Source organism: Salmo trutta, chromosome 16 (genome assembly GCF_901001165.1).
Source record: "Salmo trutta chromosome 16, fSalTru1.1, whole genome shotgun sequence".
NCBI lineage: Eukaryota > Metazoa > Chordata > Actinopteri > Salmoniformes > Salmonidae > Salmo > Salmo trutta.
In genome coordinates, this window is record NC_042972.1 from 58,666,515 (window position 1) to 58,684,036 (window position 17,522).

The window sequence follows — 17,522 nt, forward strand, 5'->3', positions numbered from 1 at the left end:
TGAAGGCTAACCGCAGTGTCTACTATTGTGGCTAATCCTTGTGGCTAGCTTCACATAGATGGCTCCTACCACCATTAATCAAATAAGAACTGTCTCATAATTTAGGGTTATTTTAGATGACACCTAGCTGTATAGTTAGCTAGCTAATGGTCGTTTTGATGGTCGTTTTGCTATGTTTTTGGGGAAGAACATTGTTTGCATCCATGAGCTAGCTACCTTTTAAAAAAAAGTTGACCAGGACTGTAGGTGCACGAAACTACTTTACCAGCATCATAGCATATGTATTGATGAATCATTGTGACATGAAATACGAGTGGCAGTCTAATCAATGTGTAATAGCTACGTAAATTAATGATCACGTAAAATTATGTGACGTGCATTCATATTCAGGTCCTGATTGGTCAACAAGCTTATTTGATATGTCAAATAGTGTTATTTAATGCTTATCTCTTTTGACATGCAAAGACCCAAATGGCGTTCCATAGAAATCCTAGTTAAGAATGAAACGACTGAACAAATGAACAACGAAACATTACTGCAAGTGAAAGAAATAGGTTTTGACTGTTTTACTGGTAATGGGGACTTTTTTTTAAAAAATTTTTTTAAAAAATCTTTATTTTAACAGGGAAAACAGACTGAGACCTGGATCTCTTTTACGGCTGTGCCCTGTGTAAACATGTTGACATGTACAGTTTTAGGCATACAGACAAGAACATTTCAAACATACAAAACAAAGACACAATTCAACAGAAACAATCACAGATAACATCATATTGATCCTCCATAACATTTTTAAAATGGGCAAGGGACACCAGAGTGTCTAACTTAAGTTGGATCTGCAGTTTGTTCCATAAATAAGGCGCAAAGGAACTAAAGGCAGTCCTACCCAACTCTGTGGAGACCGCACGAGTCTCTAATGTAATCCACATCTGTGATCTGGTTTTAAAATTTGTATATCTAGTGGAAATTAATGATGATATATATATGGAGGTAGTTTTAAAAGAAGCGCTTTATAAATAAACAAGAGCATGTTGCTCTCGCCTCACAGATAGAGAGGCCCAAACCACATGTTGATAAAGGATACAGTGATGAGTTTTGTAACTATCACCTGTGATAAACCTGCGTGCACAATGGTAAATAGCATTCAGTGGTTTTAATGTGTTTGCCGATGCATGCATATAGATAATATCACCATAATCTAAAACGGACATAAAAGTAGCCTGCACAATTTGTTTTCTATTTACAAAGGACAGACAAGCACTGTTTCTATAAAGGAACCCTATCTTGAATTTGAGCTTTTTTCCCAATTCAGTAACATGTTTTTTAAAAGAAAGCCTATCATCTAACCATACCCCTAAATATTTATGCAGAGACCTGTTTGATTTGAGTACCATCCAAGCTAGTGATTACAAAAGTGTTTCTAACTGAGAGTTTAGACCTAGAAAAAAACATGACATTTGTTTTCTTAGCGTTTAAAACAAGTTTAAGCTGTAAAAGAGACCCCTGTAGTATCCTAAAATCAGACTCCAACTGCATTAAAGCTTGGTCCGCTGTTGGAGCAATAGAGTGCGTACATACACACCAAAAAGTAATTTTGTTGGCGTGTGTGTAACCTTTATTTAACTAAGCAAGTCAGTTAAGAACAAATTCTTATTTACATTAACCGCCTACCTGCACGACGCTGGGCCAATTGTGCGCAGCCCTATGGGACTGACGTGATACAGCCTGGATTTGAACCATGGACTGTAGTTACGCCTCTTGCACTGAGATGCAGTTCCTTAGACCCCTGTGTGTGTAACTATTTAACAATACTAAAATACTTAAGGCCGCTAAAATGTTAAATATCGATATCGTTTATTATTTTTTGCAAGGAAAATATCGTTATGGGCCAGAAATGTCATTGGTACACTACCTGAAGCGAAAAACACTGTCGGTAAGCGACTACAGCCAAGTTTAAGTGCAAAAATCATGTCAAGTTGTGTCCCTTTTTAAAGACACATAACCTTTGCCTCAGGGGGCCAAAAGCAGTCCCCTAAATGGACTAACATTGCCCAGAAATGACCTCCCTCTGAAATGTATCAGATGCATTGGTATTGTTAGCCTGTGTATGAACCATACAAGTAACACTTAAGCTTTGTGTACATGGAACATCTGCAGTTTCAACTGTGTTTCACTTGTCCATCTCACTTAGTCTCTTTTGTTTCTCATGTATTTCTTGCTCAGAAACTGCCTCAACCCATGCCCACCACTTTATGCCCTCCCCTTTCACATGAGAAGAAAAATGTTGCTCTCCCATGAGCTTGAATTCCTTCTGGCACTCCTCTCTGGATTTCCCTACCCAAACCACCCTGCGGCCCCATGCTTTTCCTGAGAGGTTACATTTGAATGAAGCCCAGTCCCGAAGCGTCCTGTGGCAGTAGCCTTACCATTTCTGCTGGATAGGTGTCAGTGTTTTTAGGGAGAAGGCACAGGGAAGCATTGACCTGACTGCATCTGTGGTGTTCAGCAGCTCGGAAGGCTGTATTGATTCATAGGGAATTTGATTGCAGGCAGCTTGTTTGTGGTTGACCGAGGTGGCTGGATAGCGTGTACACTGCAGCACGTCACTGGGCGCTGTGCGTGCAGTCGCAAATGAAGGTGCATGGGAAATGTAGAGCCATGAAGCCTCAGGACAATGTGCCAGCAGCTCTGTGGTTCTGGAGATGGGAACCTGGATGAGGGTTACACTGTGGACTACTACACTAGGATTTGACAGGGATGGTGACAGACAGAAGGCATGAAAGGAGGCGGTATGGATCAAGGTGAGAAGGAATGTTCCTGTGATTTTGGAGTAAGACATGTCCATGGCTTTTCTTATCTTATTCAATCTTTGCGCTACCAGTTTGTCTGTTTGCAGCCTTGTCCTGTCCATTGTTTGCAAGCTGGTGAACGTTGTATGAGTGTGTTAGGTCGGTTCACTTGGAGAGGTGTTGTTTACATCATACATACCGTGGTCTGTTTTTATGTTCTATTCATGTAAAAAACAAAAGCATTCTTTCTATAGGCAAGATGAATGCTGAACTTGTTTAAGGTCACAAACCTAATTAAGAGCTCTATTTGTGAGAGACTGACTGTCATATTTTGTGGTTGACCTTCTCCCTTTTGATTGTTCATCCCAGCCTGAAGACTGGGGAAAGCAGCTGTTGACCAAAGCAGGGGGGCAGGCTATAGGTAGCATCTGTCTGATCAAGTGCAAAATGGATGGCAACGAAAGGGTTACCATAGAGACGGCGTGTTTACGTTGCTGCTTGATACAGAGCCTGTTTCCATGGCGATGGCCCTGATTCCCGGCGCTGGGAGTCTGATTCATTGACATTATCCTCCTGTGCATGAGATGTCCCATATACCCCTCCACATGTCCTCAGCCTTGGTTTATAAATAACATGTTGCTCAAAATGGGCCTGCACCAATATAGCCCTTATCACATGAAGTGTGCCATATCTGCTTTTACACATAATTCTCTACTGGGATGTGATACGCTGCTAATTCTCATGGATACAATTAGTGTTGCTATATTAAATCAAGGGCTTTTCTCGAACAGTAGGTGTTTACATATATATATTTTTTTTAATGCTTTCTGGGACTACTTTTGTCTTTGTTACTGTGTAGCTGTAAGTGTACATCTTAGAATGAGTCTTGATTATGGTTACATGATGTGCTTATCATTTTGTAGCACAATATGAACACAAAAGCATAGAGGAACAGATTGGGTCAGACTCAGACATCCTGGCGATGGATGCCAAGCTTTTCTGTGTATGACCTTCACTAATGGCTTGATTTAGCTCTTGTTTATACTTGCGTAAAAATGTCATGGCTCAAATAATGGCCCACCCATCAGAATTAAAATATACATCTGGGCCCCAAACCTTTACCACAATACATACCTTGACAGTTTAACAAACCTGGTCCTTGTCACGCACTAAGTATCTGCGAGCACAAGTTCTACTACTACACATTAATTCATGCCGGTCAATTTGATAATCCAGACAACCAAATGATTAGCCTACACAACTCATTACAGTATAGTTGCCAATGGAGTTTAACCAGCATTCCCTCAATATCAAGCCTATAGTCCAGTGGTTCCCAAACCTTTTATAGTTCCATACCCCTTCAAACATTTAACCTTCGGCTGCGTACCACCTCTAGCACCAGGGTCAGCGCACTCTCAATTTTTTTTTTGTTTTTTTGCCATTGTAAGCCTGCCACACACACTATATTTCTTAAACATAAGAATTGACTGTGAGTTTGTCACAACAGGGCACAAATAGGACCAGGGCGCAAATAATAATAATCACAAATTTTACTCTTTATTTAGCCATCTTACATAGAAAACTTTATTTGTTCATTGAAAATTGTGAATAACTCACCACAGAGAAGGGTGTGCTTGAAAGGATGCACATAACTCTGCAATGTTGTATTGGAGAGAGTCTCGGACTTAAATCATTTCCCACACACAGTCTGTGCCTGTATTTAGTTTTCATGCTAGTGAGGGCCGAGAATCCACTCACATAGGTACGTGGTTGCAAAGGGCTTCAGTGTCTTAACAGCGTGATTTGCCAAGGCAGGATACTCTGAGCGCAGCCCAATCTAAATCTCGCAGTGGCTTCTGTTTTTAAATACAATTTTCACAGAACCGCTTGTTGCCATTTTGATGAGGCTCTCTTGTTCAGATATCGGTAAGTGGATTGGAGGCAGGGCATGAAAGGGATAACGAATCCAGTTGTTTGTGTCATCCGTTTTGGAATGTAACTGCGTAATTCACCACCCAACTCACTCACGTGCTTCGCTATATCATATTTGACATTGTCCATAAGCTAGAGTTCATTTGCAAACAAAAAAATCATACAATGATAGAAAGACCTGTGTGTTGTCCTTGTTAATGCAGACAGAGAAGAGCTCCAACTTAATCAATTTTGTCCCGCACATTGAATATAGTTGCTGAGAGTCCCTGCAATCCTAGATTCAGATCATTCAGGTGAGAAAAAACATCATCCACACAGGCCAGTTGTGTGAGAAACTCATCATTATGCATGTGGTCAGACAAGTGATAATTATGGTGAGTAAAGAACTTTAAGCTCATCTCTCAATAAAAATGTTTTTAAATGTCAATACTTTGCTCCTTGATAACCAGCGCACTTCTGTATGTTGTAAAAGCGTTACATGGTCGCTGCCCATATTGCATAGTGCTGAAAACACACGAGAATTCAGGGGCCATGCTTTAACAAAGTTAACCATTTTCACTATAGTGTCCAAAATGTCTTAAAAGCTGTCAGGCATTCCCTTGGCAGCAAGAGCCTCTCGGTGGATGCTGCAGTGTACCCAAGTGGCGTAAGGAGCAACTGCTTGCACGCGCGTCACCACTCCACTAAGTCTCCCTGTCATGGCTTTTGCGCCATCAGTACAGATACCAACACATCTTGACCACCAAAGTACATTTGATGTCACAAAGCTGTCCAGTACTTTAAAAATATCCTCTCCTGGTTTCCAGTGGTTTGCAGAAGATGTCTTCCTTAATTGACCCATTGTAAAAGTAATGGACATATACCAGGAGCTGTGCCAGGCCCGCCACGTCTGTTGACTCATCCAGCTGTAACGCATAGAATTCACTGGCTTGTATGCAAAGCAGTAATTGTTTCAAAAATCTCCTGCCATGTCACTGATGCATCATAAAACAGTGTTGTTTGATGAAGGCATTGTCCTGTACATTTTTTACATTTTTTTTTTTTAATAAAAAAATAATAAAAAGACTGTGGGGCCTTTTCCCCCTGCCATATCTGCGGCAGCAGGAAGAATTAATTCCTCCACAATAGCATGCCTGTCCTAGCCACTCGGTAGCTCACCATATAAGACACTTCTAGCCCCTTATTAATGGTATCTGTTGCTTTTATACATGTATTACTACTCGAAAGTCGTCTTAATTCTCTATTAAACTCTAGTGGCTTATTTTTTAAATTAACATGTTTTTTGTTTCTAAATGTCTGCGCAAGAGTGAAGGTTTCATCGAGTTGTGAGTACTTTTGCACATAAACTCAGCAAAAAAGAAACGGCCCTTTTTTCAGGACCCAGTCTTTCAAAGATAATTTGTAAAAATCCAAATAACTTCTCAGATCTTCATTGTAAAGGGTTTATACAGTTTCCCATGCTTGTTCAATGAACAATAAACAATTCATGAACATGCACCTGTAGAACGGTTGTTAAGACACTAACAGCTTCCAGACGGTAGGCAATTAAGGTCACAGTTATGAAAACTTAGGACACTAAAGAGGCCTTTCTACTGACTCAGGAAAGATGCCCAGGGTTCCTGCTCATCTGCTTGAACGTGCCTTAGGCATGCTGCAAGGAGGCATGAGGACTGCAGATGTGGCCAGGGCAAGAAATTGCAATGTCCGTACTGTGAGACGCCTACGACGGCTCTACAGGACAGACAGCTGATCGTTCTCACAGTGGCAGACCACGTGTACCAACACCTGCACAGGATCGGTACATCCGAACATCACACCTGCGGGACAGGTACAAGATGGCAACAACAACTGCCCGAGTTACACCAGGAATGCACAATCCCTCCATCAGTGCTCAGACTGTCCGCAATAGGCTGAGAGAGGCTGGACTGAGGGCTTGTAGGCCTGTTGTAAGACAGGTCCTCACCAGACATCACCGGCAACAACGTTGCCTATGGGCACAAACCCACTGTCGCTGGACCAGACAGGACTGGCAAGAAGTGCTCTTCACTGACGAGTCGTATTTTTTTTGTCTCACCAGGGGTGATGGTTGGATTTGCGTTTATCATCGAAGAAATGAGCGTTACACCAAGGCCTGTACTCTTGACCATTTTCAAGCAAATGGAATGAGCAGCAGCTACGTTTGGCTACATACGGAATTCCCGTGAGAGAGTAACGGTCGATGTGATTGGATGTTAATTATTTGACTAGGCTACCTGTTTTTGACATTGTTATTTCACTGAACACTAGATGGTTTAATGTTATTTTTGGCAGTGAAACTAGGCTACTTTTTAAAAAAATGTATGTGGAGTACCCTGACGGCATTGCGTTGGTACGCTTACCCCAGTTTGGGAATACCTGATGTAGTCAACTTCAGATCATCGAGTAGGTTCTTTGACACATGCTCAGAAATATGAGTGAATGACACACTGCTTAGCACACACAGCCAATTTTTCATAAACCCTACCATATTTTGGTATAAACCGACAGCTCTTAGAATATCATGTTCATTACATGCGATTTAGGGGTTAGGGCCAAAGTTACCATAAACATACCAGAGTTCAAATACATGCGTACTTAAAGGGTTGCTTCGGAATTTTGTCAATGAGACCATTTATCTACTTCCCCAGAGTCTGACGAACTGCCATTTTTATGTCTCTGTCCAGTTTGAATGAAGAGGTAGTTTCGCGAGCCAATGCTTACTAGCGTTACCCGTAGACTTCGTCATTGCGCTATCTGCTAGATTGCTTCCTTAAGTATTTGTATTTTAAATGGGCGTACTTATTTTTGGAGATTTTCAAATTGTGTGGCCAAATCAACTACTTCTATGTGAAACTATTTTCAAATACTAGTTTCCAAATGCGTAATTTCAAATAACCCTAGGACCAAACAGACCTGGGTTCTAATGCATGGAGTATTTAAATGTGTTTTGAAACTACACTGGTCTATTAGTATTTTGAAATGCATGCCAATATGTTTCGAAGACGAGATATCCAAATAATGTTATTGAAATGTCCTAAATAGTATTTGAGTGTAAAATTAATTAGATCACTATTATTTCACAATAGTTGCTGGTTCAGTGTTTACCCTACATTGATTTTGGCAGCGGGAGCCTTTTTAAAAAATATGCTTTCAAAAAAATCTAATATTTGCTTAAATATATATTTCTGCCAAGATGCGCTTTTGAAGGGATGGTGTGAAATGTCATCAGTTAACGCCCTAGAGTCGGCGTCTACTGACGCCTCTAGGATGCCCACAAGACTTGTCTGAAGGTAGCCCAAGACCAGTAAAAAAAAAAAAAAATGAATGGAAGTGTATATATGGAGTTAGTTCCAATTTTTTTTATTTAATGTGGGTAAAAAATATAGGAAAGGTCCTGAACTTTCATATCGCTCAGATATAGGACTGAGACTTCCTTATGATACATAATTTCTATGGGCTAATAGCAGTAAGGACAAATTCAATGTTTCATCAAATATATATATATATATTTTTTTTACCTAAAAAGAGGTCCTAAAATTCTAAATCAAAAAGCTAAATGATCCTTGGTATGACTCTTAAACAATTCCATATGTTAGCTTAGTAGAACCCCCAGCCCTTTTTCTACTTTACTCATGGATACCGTTTTTATGTCTATGCATGCAGTTTGAAGTGCAATTGCTTACTGCCGTTAGCGCAATGACTGAAAGTCTATTGGAACAGCTACATGACCTTTTTTCAGCAAGTTTTGCATTGTTGGAGTCTTGTTCCTCAAGTGATCACATGAAAGAATAATATAATAGACCAATAACACAATTTCAAATGTCTCTGCCAACTTGTTTTCAGCTTAGAGATCTCTCATTTTGCACTGATTTGATGCAACATGCTCCACAGTGTGGATTGGGTATTAATATTCCATTGTAACTATTGGGCCGGTCCCCTCCCCCGCTCTGCGTCTTAGGCCACTCCCAGACAGACCTGGCAAAATGCTTGCTTGAGAAATTGGGGGGGTGGGCGATTTAAAAAAAAAAAAAAAAAAGATATAATAATAATAATTTAAATTTGAGTAATTTTACCATTTGGATCTTTTTTTATTTATCGTTACCCAGAAATGATTTATGGATTTCAAAACAGCTGTATGGGGACTTTAATTCATATTTCTAGATTATAATCTTCATTTATGCCCAGTTTGCCATGCTAATAAAATCGGTTTCATACAGACTTTCATCCTCCACCTAACTGCGTCTTTTTTTTAACCAAACTGCACTCACTTGATTACAAAATATGTCAGATGGAAACTTACCGTTCAAATGATGCATCCTCACCGAAATCTATAATTTTGTTGTCACTGTTGGGAGAGGTCTAGACCTATTGCACTGCTCTCATCAGGTGTAGGTTCTGGGGTCCTATGAATCTGCATTGGCTTATTAGTATTGTGCACAACTTCGCTGTATCGGTAAACCAGCACATGCCCTCTTTGACTGCTTGCATTTCAAGGAGTGGTCATAATGCGTCATGGGGAAGTTTTATTGTGGAGTTGGTTTCTCCATATAATTAACTGCATTATGACAGCCCAGCTGTGCATTTTGAGGAAGGGATCGAGGACATGGAGACCCTTAATGGAATTCTGAGCATGCTGTTAAATATCGGAGGATTTGCAGGCTTTGGGTTTACCCTCTAATTTGACGCGGAAAGATTTGTCACTATATTAGGGTCTCTGAATATGTGGAGAATTTTACTGAGACTTCACTCAAAGAAAGCCCAAGTTTTGTTGCCATTGTGTAATGTGATTCTGAACACTTGCAAACATTGTTTACATTTGCAGAAGTACGCCCTGTGACGACCATTCACTCTCATTATGACTGCAAGATAGAGGCATGACCTGTATTTTTTTTCTATCCCTTTATCTTTCTGTATCATCATTGCACCACTCTTGTTCTTTTCCAGATGTCCACCACCCACTTACAAAAGTACACTCCAGCTACAGCAGCCTCTAATGCAACTGCCCAAAATGCACAAACTCCATTTCCCAGGGGAACCCTGGGCTCTAAGGACCAGATCAGGGACCTTGGTGGTGGTCAGACCAATCACTGCATGGCCAACTCCAAGCACCCCAGGATGGGCGAGGCGGGCACCAGCTCGGCCAGCCTCAGCCCCTGCGCCCCCGCATCACCCCTCAACAGCGAGGAGGATGATGGAGGGGGCGGGCGGTGGGCGAAGAAGAAACAAAAGAAAAAAGACAAGAGGGGTGAGCCTGGCAGTGCCTGGCAGCACAAGGGCTTGGAGAGAGACATGAAACCAAATAAAAAGAGGGAGCAGAAAGAAGGGAAGGAGCTGCTACTGCGCAGTTTCAAGGAGCCCAGGAAGGTGAAGGCACCAAAAGAGGTGAAGAGAGGGAGAAAACCCAAGGTGCAGGCCCTGCCCCATCCTCCTTCAGAATGCAAGAGCGCCCCCTCTCCTCCCAGACAGAGGGGCCGCAAACCCAGGTGAGGGGCTTTTGATCAATAGTGCATTCACTGTTTTTCGAATGGTGTGTCGCAACCAGGTTCTCTTGGGCGGTTAGCGGGTGAAATCTTGGTTGTATTTAGAGACATGGTTGTGTTTGTCTAGTGCGGAATAATACCATGAAATTAATTTAGGTGGGCTACAAGTCAGAACCCCTGCTGTTACTCTGCTTTAACTCTTCTCCTTAGGCCCAACAAAGTTGATTTTACTGTTTAATGGATCCCCGCTTCACATTTCTCATAGCCTGGTTCCTCTCTGGGTTTCTTCCTAGGTTTTTGCCTTTCTAGGGAGTTTTTCCTAGGGAGTTTTTCCTAGCCACCGTGCTTCTTTCACATGCATTGCTTGCTGTTTGGGGTTTTAGGCTGGGTTTCTGTACAGCACTTTGAGATATCAGCTGATGTACGAAGGGCTATATAAATAAATTTGATTTGATTTCTCCCCATCATTTCGAATAAAAAATACATAATCAGTGATTCATATGAAACTATTTTTAAACAAAATTAATGATTCATTGTAGTAGTTGGAATTTGGTTCAATCATGATGAATAGAATCATGTGACTCAAATCATTTGTAAATCTCAAATGTAAGTTTTATTTTTTTCTATACCCTTTTGGATTATGTAGCTGCAAAACTTGTTTTGTAGATATTTCAAGTTGATTTGGGTATTGAATTTGTGGGACATTGCAACTCCATATGACTAAACTAGGAAAAGTACATTTCCTGAAGAAAATGTGTGTGCTTGCTTAATCTGTCTAAAAATATTTTTATTTAACTAGGTAAGTCAGTTAAGAACAAATTCTTATTTACAATGGCGGCCTACCCCAGCCAAAACCGGACAACGCTGGGGCAATTGTGCGCCACCCTACTCCCAATCACAGCCGGATGTGATGCAGCCTGGATTCAAACCAGGTACTGCAGTGACGCCTCTTGCACTGAGATGCAGTGTCTTAGACCACTGTGCCACTTTACCAACAAAACAGACGCGTGCGCAACTATGGGGCAAAACAGACTTTGTTTATAGTTTACATGTCAACAATGTTTATTAAGAACATATACATTTTATACAATGAGCACTTGTCTCTCAAATACATTGTTAGTTGTTGGTTAACTAGCTAGTGAATTTTAGCCATATTAGCATTGACATGAAATCTGCCAAAACACAAAACAAGACATGGTATCAAGAACAAGATGAAACTATCTGAAACGAGTCATTTACGATTCCTCACATGGCAGTTGTAGACATGTACGAGTACACAGGTGTGATGATTTTACAGTGGTCCCTACAGCGTATGCGCAAACCGGTCTGATTAGAATGTCTATTTATGATCGACACAACAGTCAGTTGTACGCAGTTTATTTTTGGATGCAGATGTTAAGACTTTCGTAGTAGTAGTAGTAGTAGTAGTAGTAGTAGTATGTAGGCTACGTTAGTGCTAACTGAGGAATGGGTGAGCTAACACAAACGGTCATATTTGGCTACCTGTCGGCTGACAGAAACCATAATAGCAATTACTATACGAAACAAAAATATAAACGCAACTATTTCAACAATTTTCATATAAGAAAATCAGTCAATTAAAATTCATTAGGCCCTAATCCATGGATTTCACATGACTGGGCAGGGGCGCAGTCATGGGGAGCCATGCCCAGCCACTCAGAACGATTTTCTTTCCCCACAGAAGGGCTTTATTACAGACAAATACTCCTCCGTTTCATCAGCTGCACCGGTGGCTGGTCTCAGATGATCCCGCAGGTGAAGAATCCAGGTGTGAAGGTCCTGGGCTGGCGTGGTTACACGGGTTCTGAGGCCGGTTGGACGTACTGCCAAATTCTCTAAAATGACTGGTGGCTGCTTATGAACATAAAATGTTCTGGCAACAGCTCTGGTGAACATTCACACAGTCAGCATGCCAATTGCACGCTCCTTCAACTTGAGATATCTGTGGCATTGTGTTGTGACAACTGCACAATTAAGAGTGGCCTTTTTAGGGCCCCCAGCACAAAGTGCACCTCTGTAATGATCATGCTGTTTAATCAGCTTCTTGATATGCCACACCTGTCAGGTGTGGCATAAAAGTTGCGAGCTTACACCGTGGATTATCGTGGCAAAGGAGAAATTCTCACTTACTGGGATGTGAAGAATGTGTAGATGGCGCCGACAGAGGGCTGCCTCATTTCTAGTTCTTAGGAAACTTTGCAGTATTTCGTTTTTTTATGTATTTCTTACATTGTTAGCCCAGAAATTTGTACAGTGTTTCCTCCTTTAAAAGTTGCGAGCTTACACCGCGGGACTTAGAGGTGGGGCGGCAGGTAGTCGAGTGGTTAGAGCTTTGGGCTAGTAACCGAAAGGTTGCAAAATCGAATCCCTGAGCTGACAAGGTAAAAATCTGTCGTTCTGCCCCTGAACAAGGCAGTTAACCCACTGTTCCTAGGCCGTCATTGGAAAATAAGAATTTGTTCTTAACTCACTTACCTAGTTAACCTCTCTAGGGCCGGCGGGACGAAATCGTCCCACCTACGTAACAGCCAGTGGAATCCTGTGGCGCGTTATTCAAATACCTTAGAAATGCTATTACTTCAATTTCTCAAACGTATGACTATTTTACAGCATTTTAAAGACAAGACTCTCGTTAATCTAACCACACTGTCCGATTTCAAAAAGGCTTTACAACGAAAGCAAAACATTAGATTATGTCAGCAGAGTACCCAGCCAGAAATAATCAGACACCCATTTTTCAAGCTAGCATATAATGTCACATAAACCCAGAAGACAGCTAAATGCAGCACTAACCTTTGATGATCTTCATCAGATGACAACCCTAGGACATTATGTTATACAATACATGCATGTTTTGTTCAATCAAGTTCATATTTATATCAAAAACCAGCTTTTTACATTAGCATGTGACGTTCAGAACTAGCATACCCCCCGCAAACTTCCGGCGAATTTACTAACAATTTACTAAATTACTCACGATAAACGTTCACAAAAAACATAACAATTATTTTAAGAATTATAGATACAGAACTCCTCTATGCACTCGATATGTCCGATTTTAAAATAGCTTTTTGGTGAAAGCACATTTTGCAATATTCTAAGTAGATAGCCCGGCATCACAGGGCTAGCTATTTAGACACCCAGCAAGTTTAGCCTTCACCAAACTCCGATTTACTATTAGAAAAGTTTGATTACCTTTGGTGTTCTTCGTCAGAATGCACTCCCAGGACTTCTACTTCAATAACAAATGTTGGTTTGGTCCCAAATAATCCATAGTTATGTTCAAACAGCGGCGTTTTGTTCGTGCGTTCAAGACACTATCCGAATGGTAAATAAGGGTTACGCGCACGGCGCATTTCGTGACAAAAAAATTCTAAATATTCCATTACCGTACTTCGAAGCATGTCAACCGCTGTTTAAAATCAATTTTTATGCCTTTTTCTTTTAAAAAAGCGATAATATTCCGACCGGCAATCTGCAATTAGGTAAACAGACGAAAGAAAATAAAGCATGGGGTCGACTCGGGCACGCGCCTAAGCCCATTGTCCTCTGATTGGCCACTTGTCAAAGGCGATAATGTGTTTCAGCCAGAGGCTGCCTCGATATCGTTCAGCTTTTTCCCGGGCTCTGAGAGCCTATGGGAGCCGTAGGAAGTGTCACGTTACAGCAAAGATCCTCAGTCTTCAATTAACAGAGGCAAGAAGAACAACACCTTGTCAGACAGGCCACTTCCTGCATGAAATCTTCTCAGGTTTTTGCCTGCCATATGAGTTCTGTTATACTCACAGACACCATTCAAACAGTTTTAGAAACTTTAGGGTGTTTTCTATCCAAAGCCAATAATTATATGCATATTCTAGTTACTGGGCAGGAGTAGTAACCAGATTAAATCAGGTACGTTTTTTTATCCGGCCGTGTAAATACTGCCCCCTAGCCCTAACAGGTTAAATAAAGGTAAAAGAAATACCCAGCGTCACGGCGTCATTGCTCCAGACCACCACAAGGGGGAGTTGGAGTACTCATTATGCATTTAGGTCCCAAGGTTTTTATATGACCGATCATATTGAGTGGTTCCAATGACGAATTTGACGTGAGCCACCCGTCCCTAGTGACGTTCTTCAGCAAAGATGGCTGACAAAATATTACGGGGGAAGTAAATGTACAGCTGGGCCTGCTATCTATCCTTTCACCCTCCTCCAAAAAATACAAATGTTTGCCATTATCAACAGTGGCACTGGTGCTAAAACAATATCCTACATAGTGTGGAAGGACTGCACCTGAAAAGGCTGGAGACTCATAACTACACTCGTAACTAATTGAAGAGCATGTGTATGTCCTGACCAAAAGATGAGCAGTCAGTGGTAGGGCTCATTTGACGTTGCAGCACAGCAAGATTCTCAGTAGACAGGGGGCATGGGATGTCAGGAACAATGACCCCATTATCAGTGATTCCAGATTCCAGATTATCCTCCTGATAAAGCAGGTCCTCCACCTGCTGAATCTGGAATGCTCAAAAGAAACAAATCTGTATTAGTGACGATACATTTGGCAGCGCCAGGTGCTTGATAGTCCAGTGAAAATGGCTGAGTGTTTGTGGTGTAAATCTTTAAATTAGCAGCTGACATCTTAAGGGTTTTACTAATAATTAAGACAGGTTCCATGTACAACAAGACAGGCAGAGAGGAAGAGAGAAAAAGAACACAGAACAATTTAATTACCTCTGGTTATGGACACTATTGCCAGCGATAAAATCTAATACCTGAATCATCTACATGCTGCAAAGACTCCTAACTCTTCTCATTGTACACGATGGCCCATTGCTTGGAGACTTCCTTTGACCATTCTTAAGCCCACATGGGGCAACCTTTCCTTATGGCCCAGACTTTCTGGTCTAACTCTTCATCTGACATATCAGAATAGCATTCCCTGACAGACATATTGTATTCTTTCATCCTTCTGTAAATAAAGCTAACCGTTACACTGTCATGGAAGGTGATTATATATCGACTATGAAACAAATAGGACATGGCCTGCTTATGAGTTGCCATGAAAGAAGGTTAGATGAATTCAACTGAAAATGGCGAGCACAGGCGTTCGTAGCTAAATGTTTTTGGTTTGCTTGAGAATAATAATTGCATGATTTATTCTTCTACGGTATGTGTGTGTGTAATAGTAGAATGTTATGAACCGACACTGAATCGTAGGAGCTAAATACTAGGTCCTAAAATACTAGGTCCTTACGGCCAGATGACGAGCAGTTGCCATACCAGGCGTTGATGCAACCAGTCAGGATGCTCTCGATGGTGCAGCTGTAGAACTTTTTGACGATCTGGGGACCCATGCCAAATCTAGGAGCTAACTACTAGCAATGTAGAAATTGGATGGAAGAACGCCCAGTGCTGCTTACCTGAGATGCCATCATCACGCAGTCCTTCGTAGGTGTCTGCTATGACTTCCTTTGTGTCGGAATGAATGGGCAATATACACTGCTCAAAAAAATAAAGGGAACACTTAAACAACACAATGTAACTCTAAGTCAATCACACTTCTGTGAAATCAAACTGTCCACTTAGGAAGCAACACTGATAGACAATAAATTTCACATGCTGTTGTGCAAATGGAATAGACGACAGGTGGAAATTATAGGCAATTAGCAAGACGCCCCCAATAAAGGAGTGGTTCTGCAGGTGGGGACCACAGACCACTTCTCAGTTCCTATGCTTCCTGGCTGATGTTTTGGTCACTTTTGAATGCTGGCGGTGCTTTCACTCTAGTGGTAGCATGAGACGGAGTCTACAACCCACACAAGTGGCTCACAAGTGGCTCAGGTAGTGCAGCTTATCCAGGATGGCACATCAATGCGAGCTGTGGCAAGAAGGTTTGCTGTGTCTGTCAGCGTAGTGTCCAGAGCATGGAGGCGCTACCAGGAGACAGGCCAGTACATCAGGAGACGTGGAGGAGGCCGTAAGAGGGCAACAACCCAGCAGCAGGACCGCTACCTCCGCCTTTGTGCAAGGAGGAGCAGGAGGAGCACTGCCAGAGCCCTGCAAAATGACCTCCAGCAGGCCACAAATGTGCATGTGTCTGCTCAAACGGTCAGAAACAGACTCCATGAGACTCCAATCTGTTTCAGCCTGAGGCCGCCTCGCCTGGCCGGTGTCATTAAATGTCGGCAAAAAAGCGTAACTTAAATTGTTTCCAACAGCACAGTTAGTCACCAACGCTCTGGTTAACACAACTGCCTAACCAGCTCTGCTAGAGCGAGTAAAATGGTCAGTGGTCTCATTTGTGTCTGGAAGTAGCTAGCCAACGTTAGCTTGGGTGCTTGACTGCCATTGTAAGGCCAGAACGCTCAAATCAACCCTACTCCTCGGCCGAACGTCCAGTGTGCACTCAGAGCGAAACAGTCTGAATTTAGCCAGAGAGTTTTTCAAGGAATAGAAAGACCATAATATTAATCAAATTAATTAATCAAGTACCAGTCAAATGTTTGGACACACTCATTCCAGGATTTTCTATATTTTTACTCTTTTCTACATTGTATAATAATAGTGAAGACATCACAACTATGAAATATCACAACTATGAAATAACACATATGGAATCAGTTAAGAACAAATTCTTATTTACAAGGACAGCCTACTCCTTCTTCCCCGTCGGGGAATTGAAACCCGGTCTCCCGCCTACCCTCCCTACCTCTGGTAATAACAATATAGAGGACTATCAAATGCTTCTCAAATATGCCCTATGGTGGTCAGACTAGTACTGACTTGTATTAACCAAAAAAAATGTCTGACAATTAATTAAATTACGTGCCATAGAATGCTGCGGCAGCCCGCAAGGTGTGCCACAGTATGATGCAACTTTTAAAGGAGGAACCACTGTATGTGTTATTACATACAGCCGGGAAGAACTGTTGGATATCAGAGTGGCGGTAACTCACCATTACTACCAGCATTATGACTAGGAAGACTTTCCCGAAGTGGATCCTTTCTTTGCACCACCCAGGGAAATTTAACTGATTCCAGAGGCCGACCCAAAACAACGCCGGCAGATAAGGGGTACTCGAAGCGGTCTTCTAGTCCGACTTAGGAGACCCACTGCTTCAGCTATCTGTATTCTCAGTTCATCGCGCCGACAGGAATAAACATCTCTCCGGTGAAGAAGGGCAGGGGTGTACGTTTCATGATTTAACGACTCATGGTGTAATTGTGATAACATACAGGAACTAAAGGAACTTCACTGGACTTAATGCAAACTGGAAACCATATATCCTGAGGCT

The 17,522-nt window shown here is 41.7% G+C and overlaps 1 protein-coding gene across 10 annotated transcripts in view; it reads left to right on the plus strand.

Moving 5' to 3' along the window:
* Positions 1 to 17,522, plus strand: part of LOC115151114 (chromodomain-helicase-DNA-binding protein 6) — a 98,284-nt gene that overhangs the window by 9,970 nt on the left and 70,792 nt on the right. For 9 of the 10 annotated variants that reach the window (XR_003867216.1, XM_029695113.1, XM_029695112.1 and 6 more), the window contains one exon: positions 9,684 to 10,222. Coding sequence is in view for 9 of the 10 variants with exons in the window: in XM_029695113.1 (XP_029550973.1) it covers positions 9,684 to 10,222 (539 nt within the window). In the remaining variant the exon portion in view is untranslated. Of the gene's footprint in view, positions 1 to 5,011; positions 5,096 to 9,683; positions 10,223 to 17,522 lie in introns of those variants that run through there. The other variant, XM_029695110.1, reaches the window with a different exon arrangement.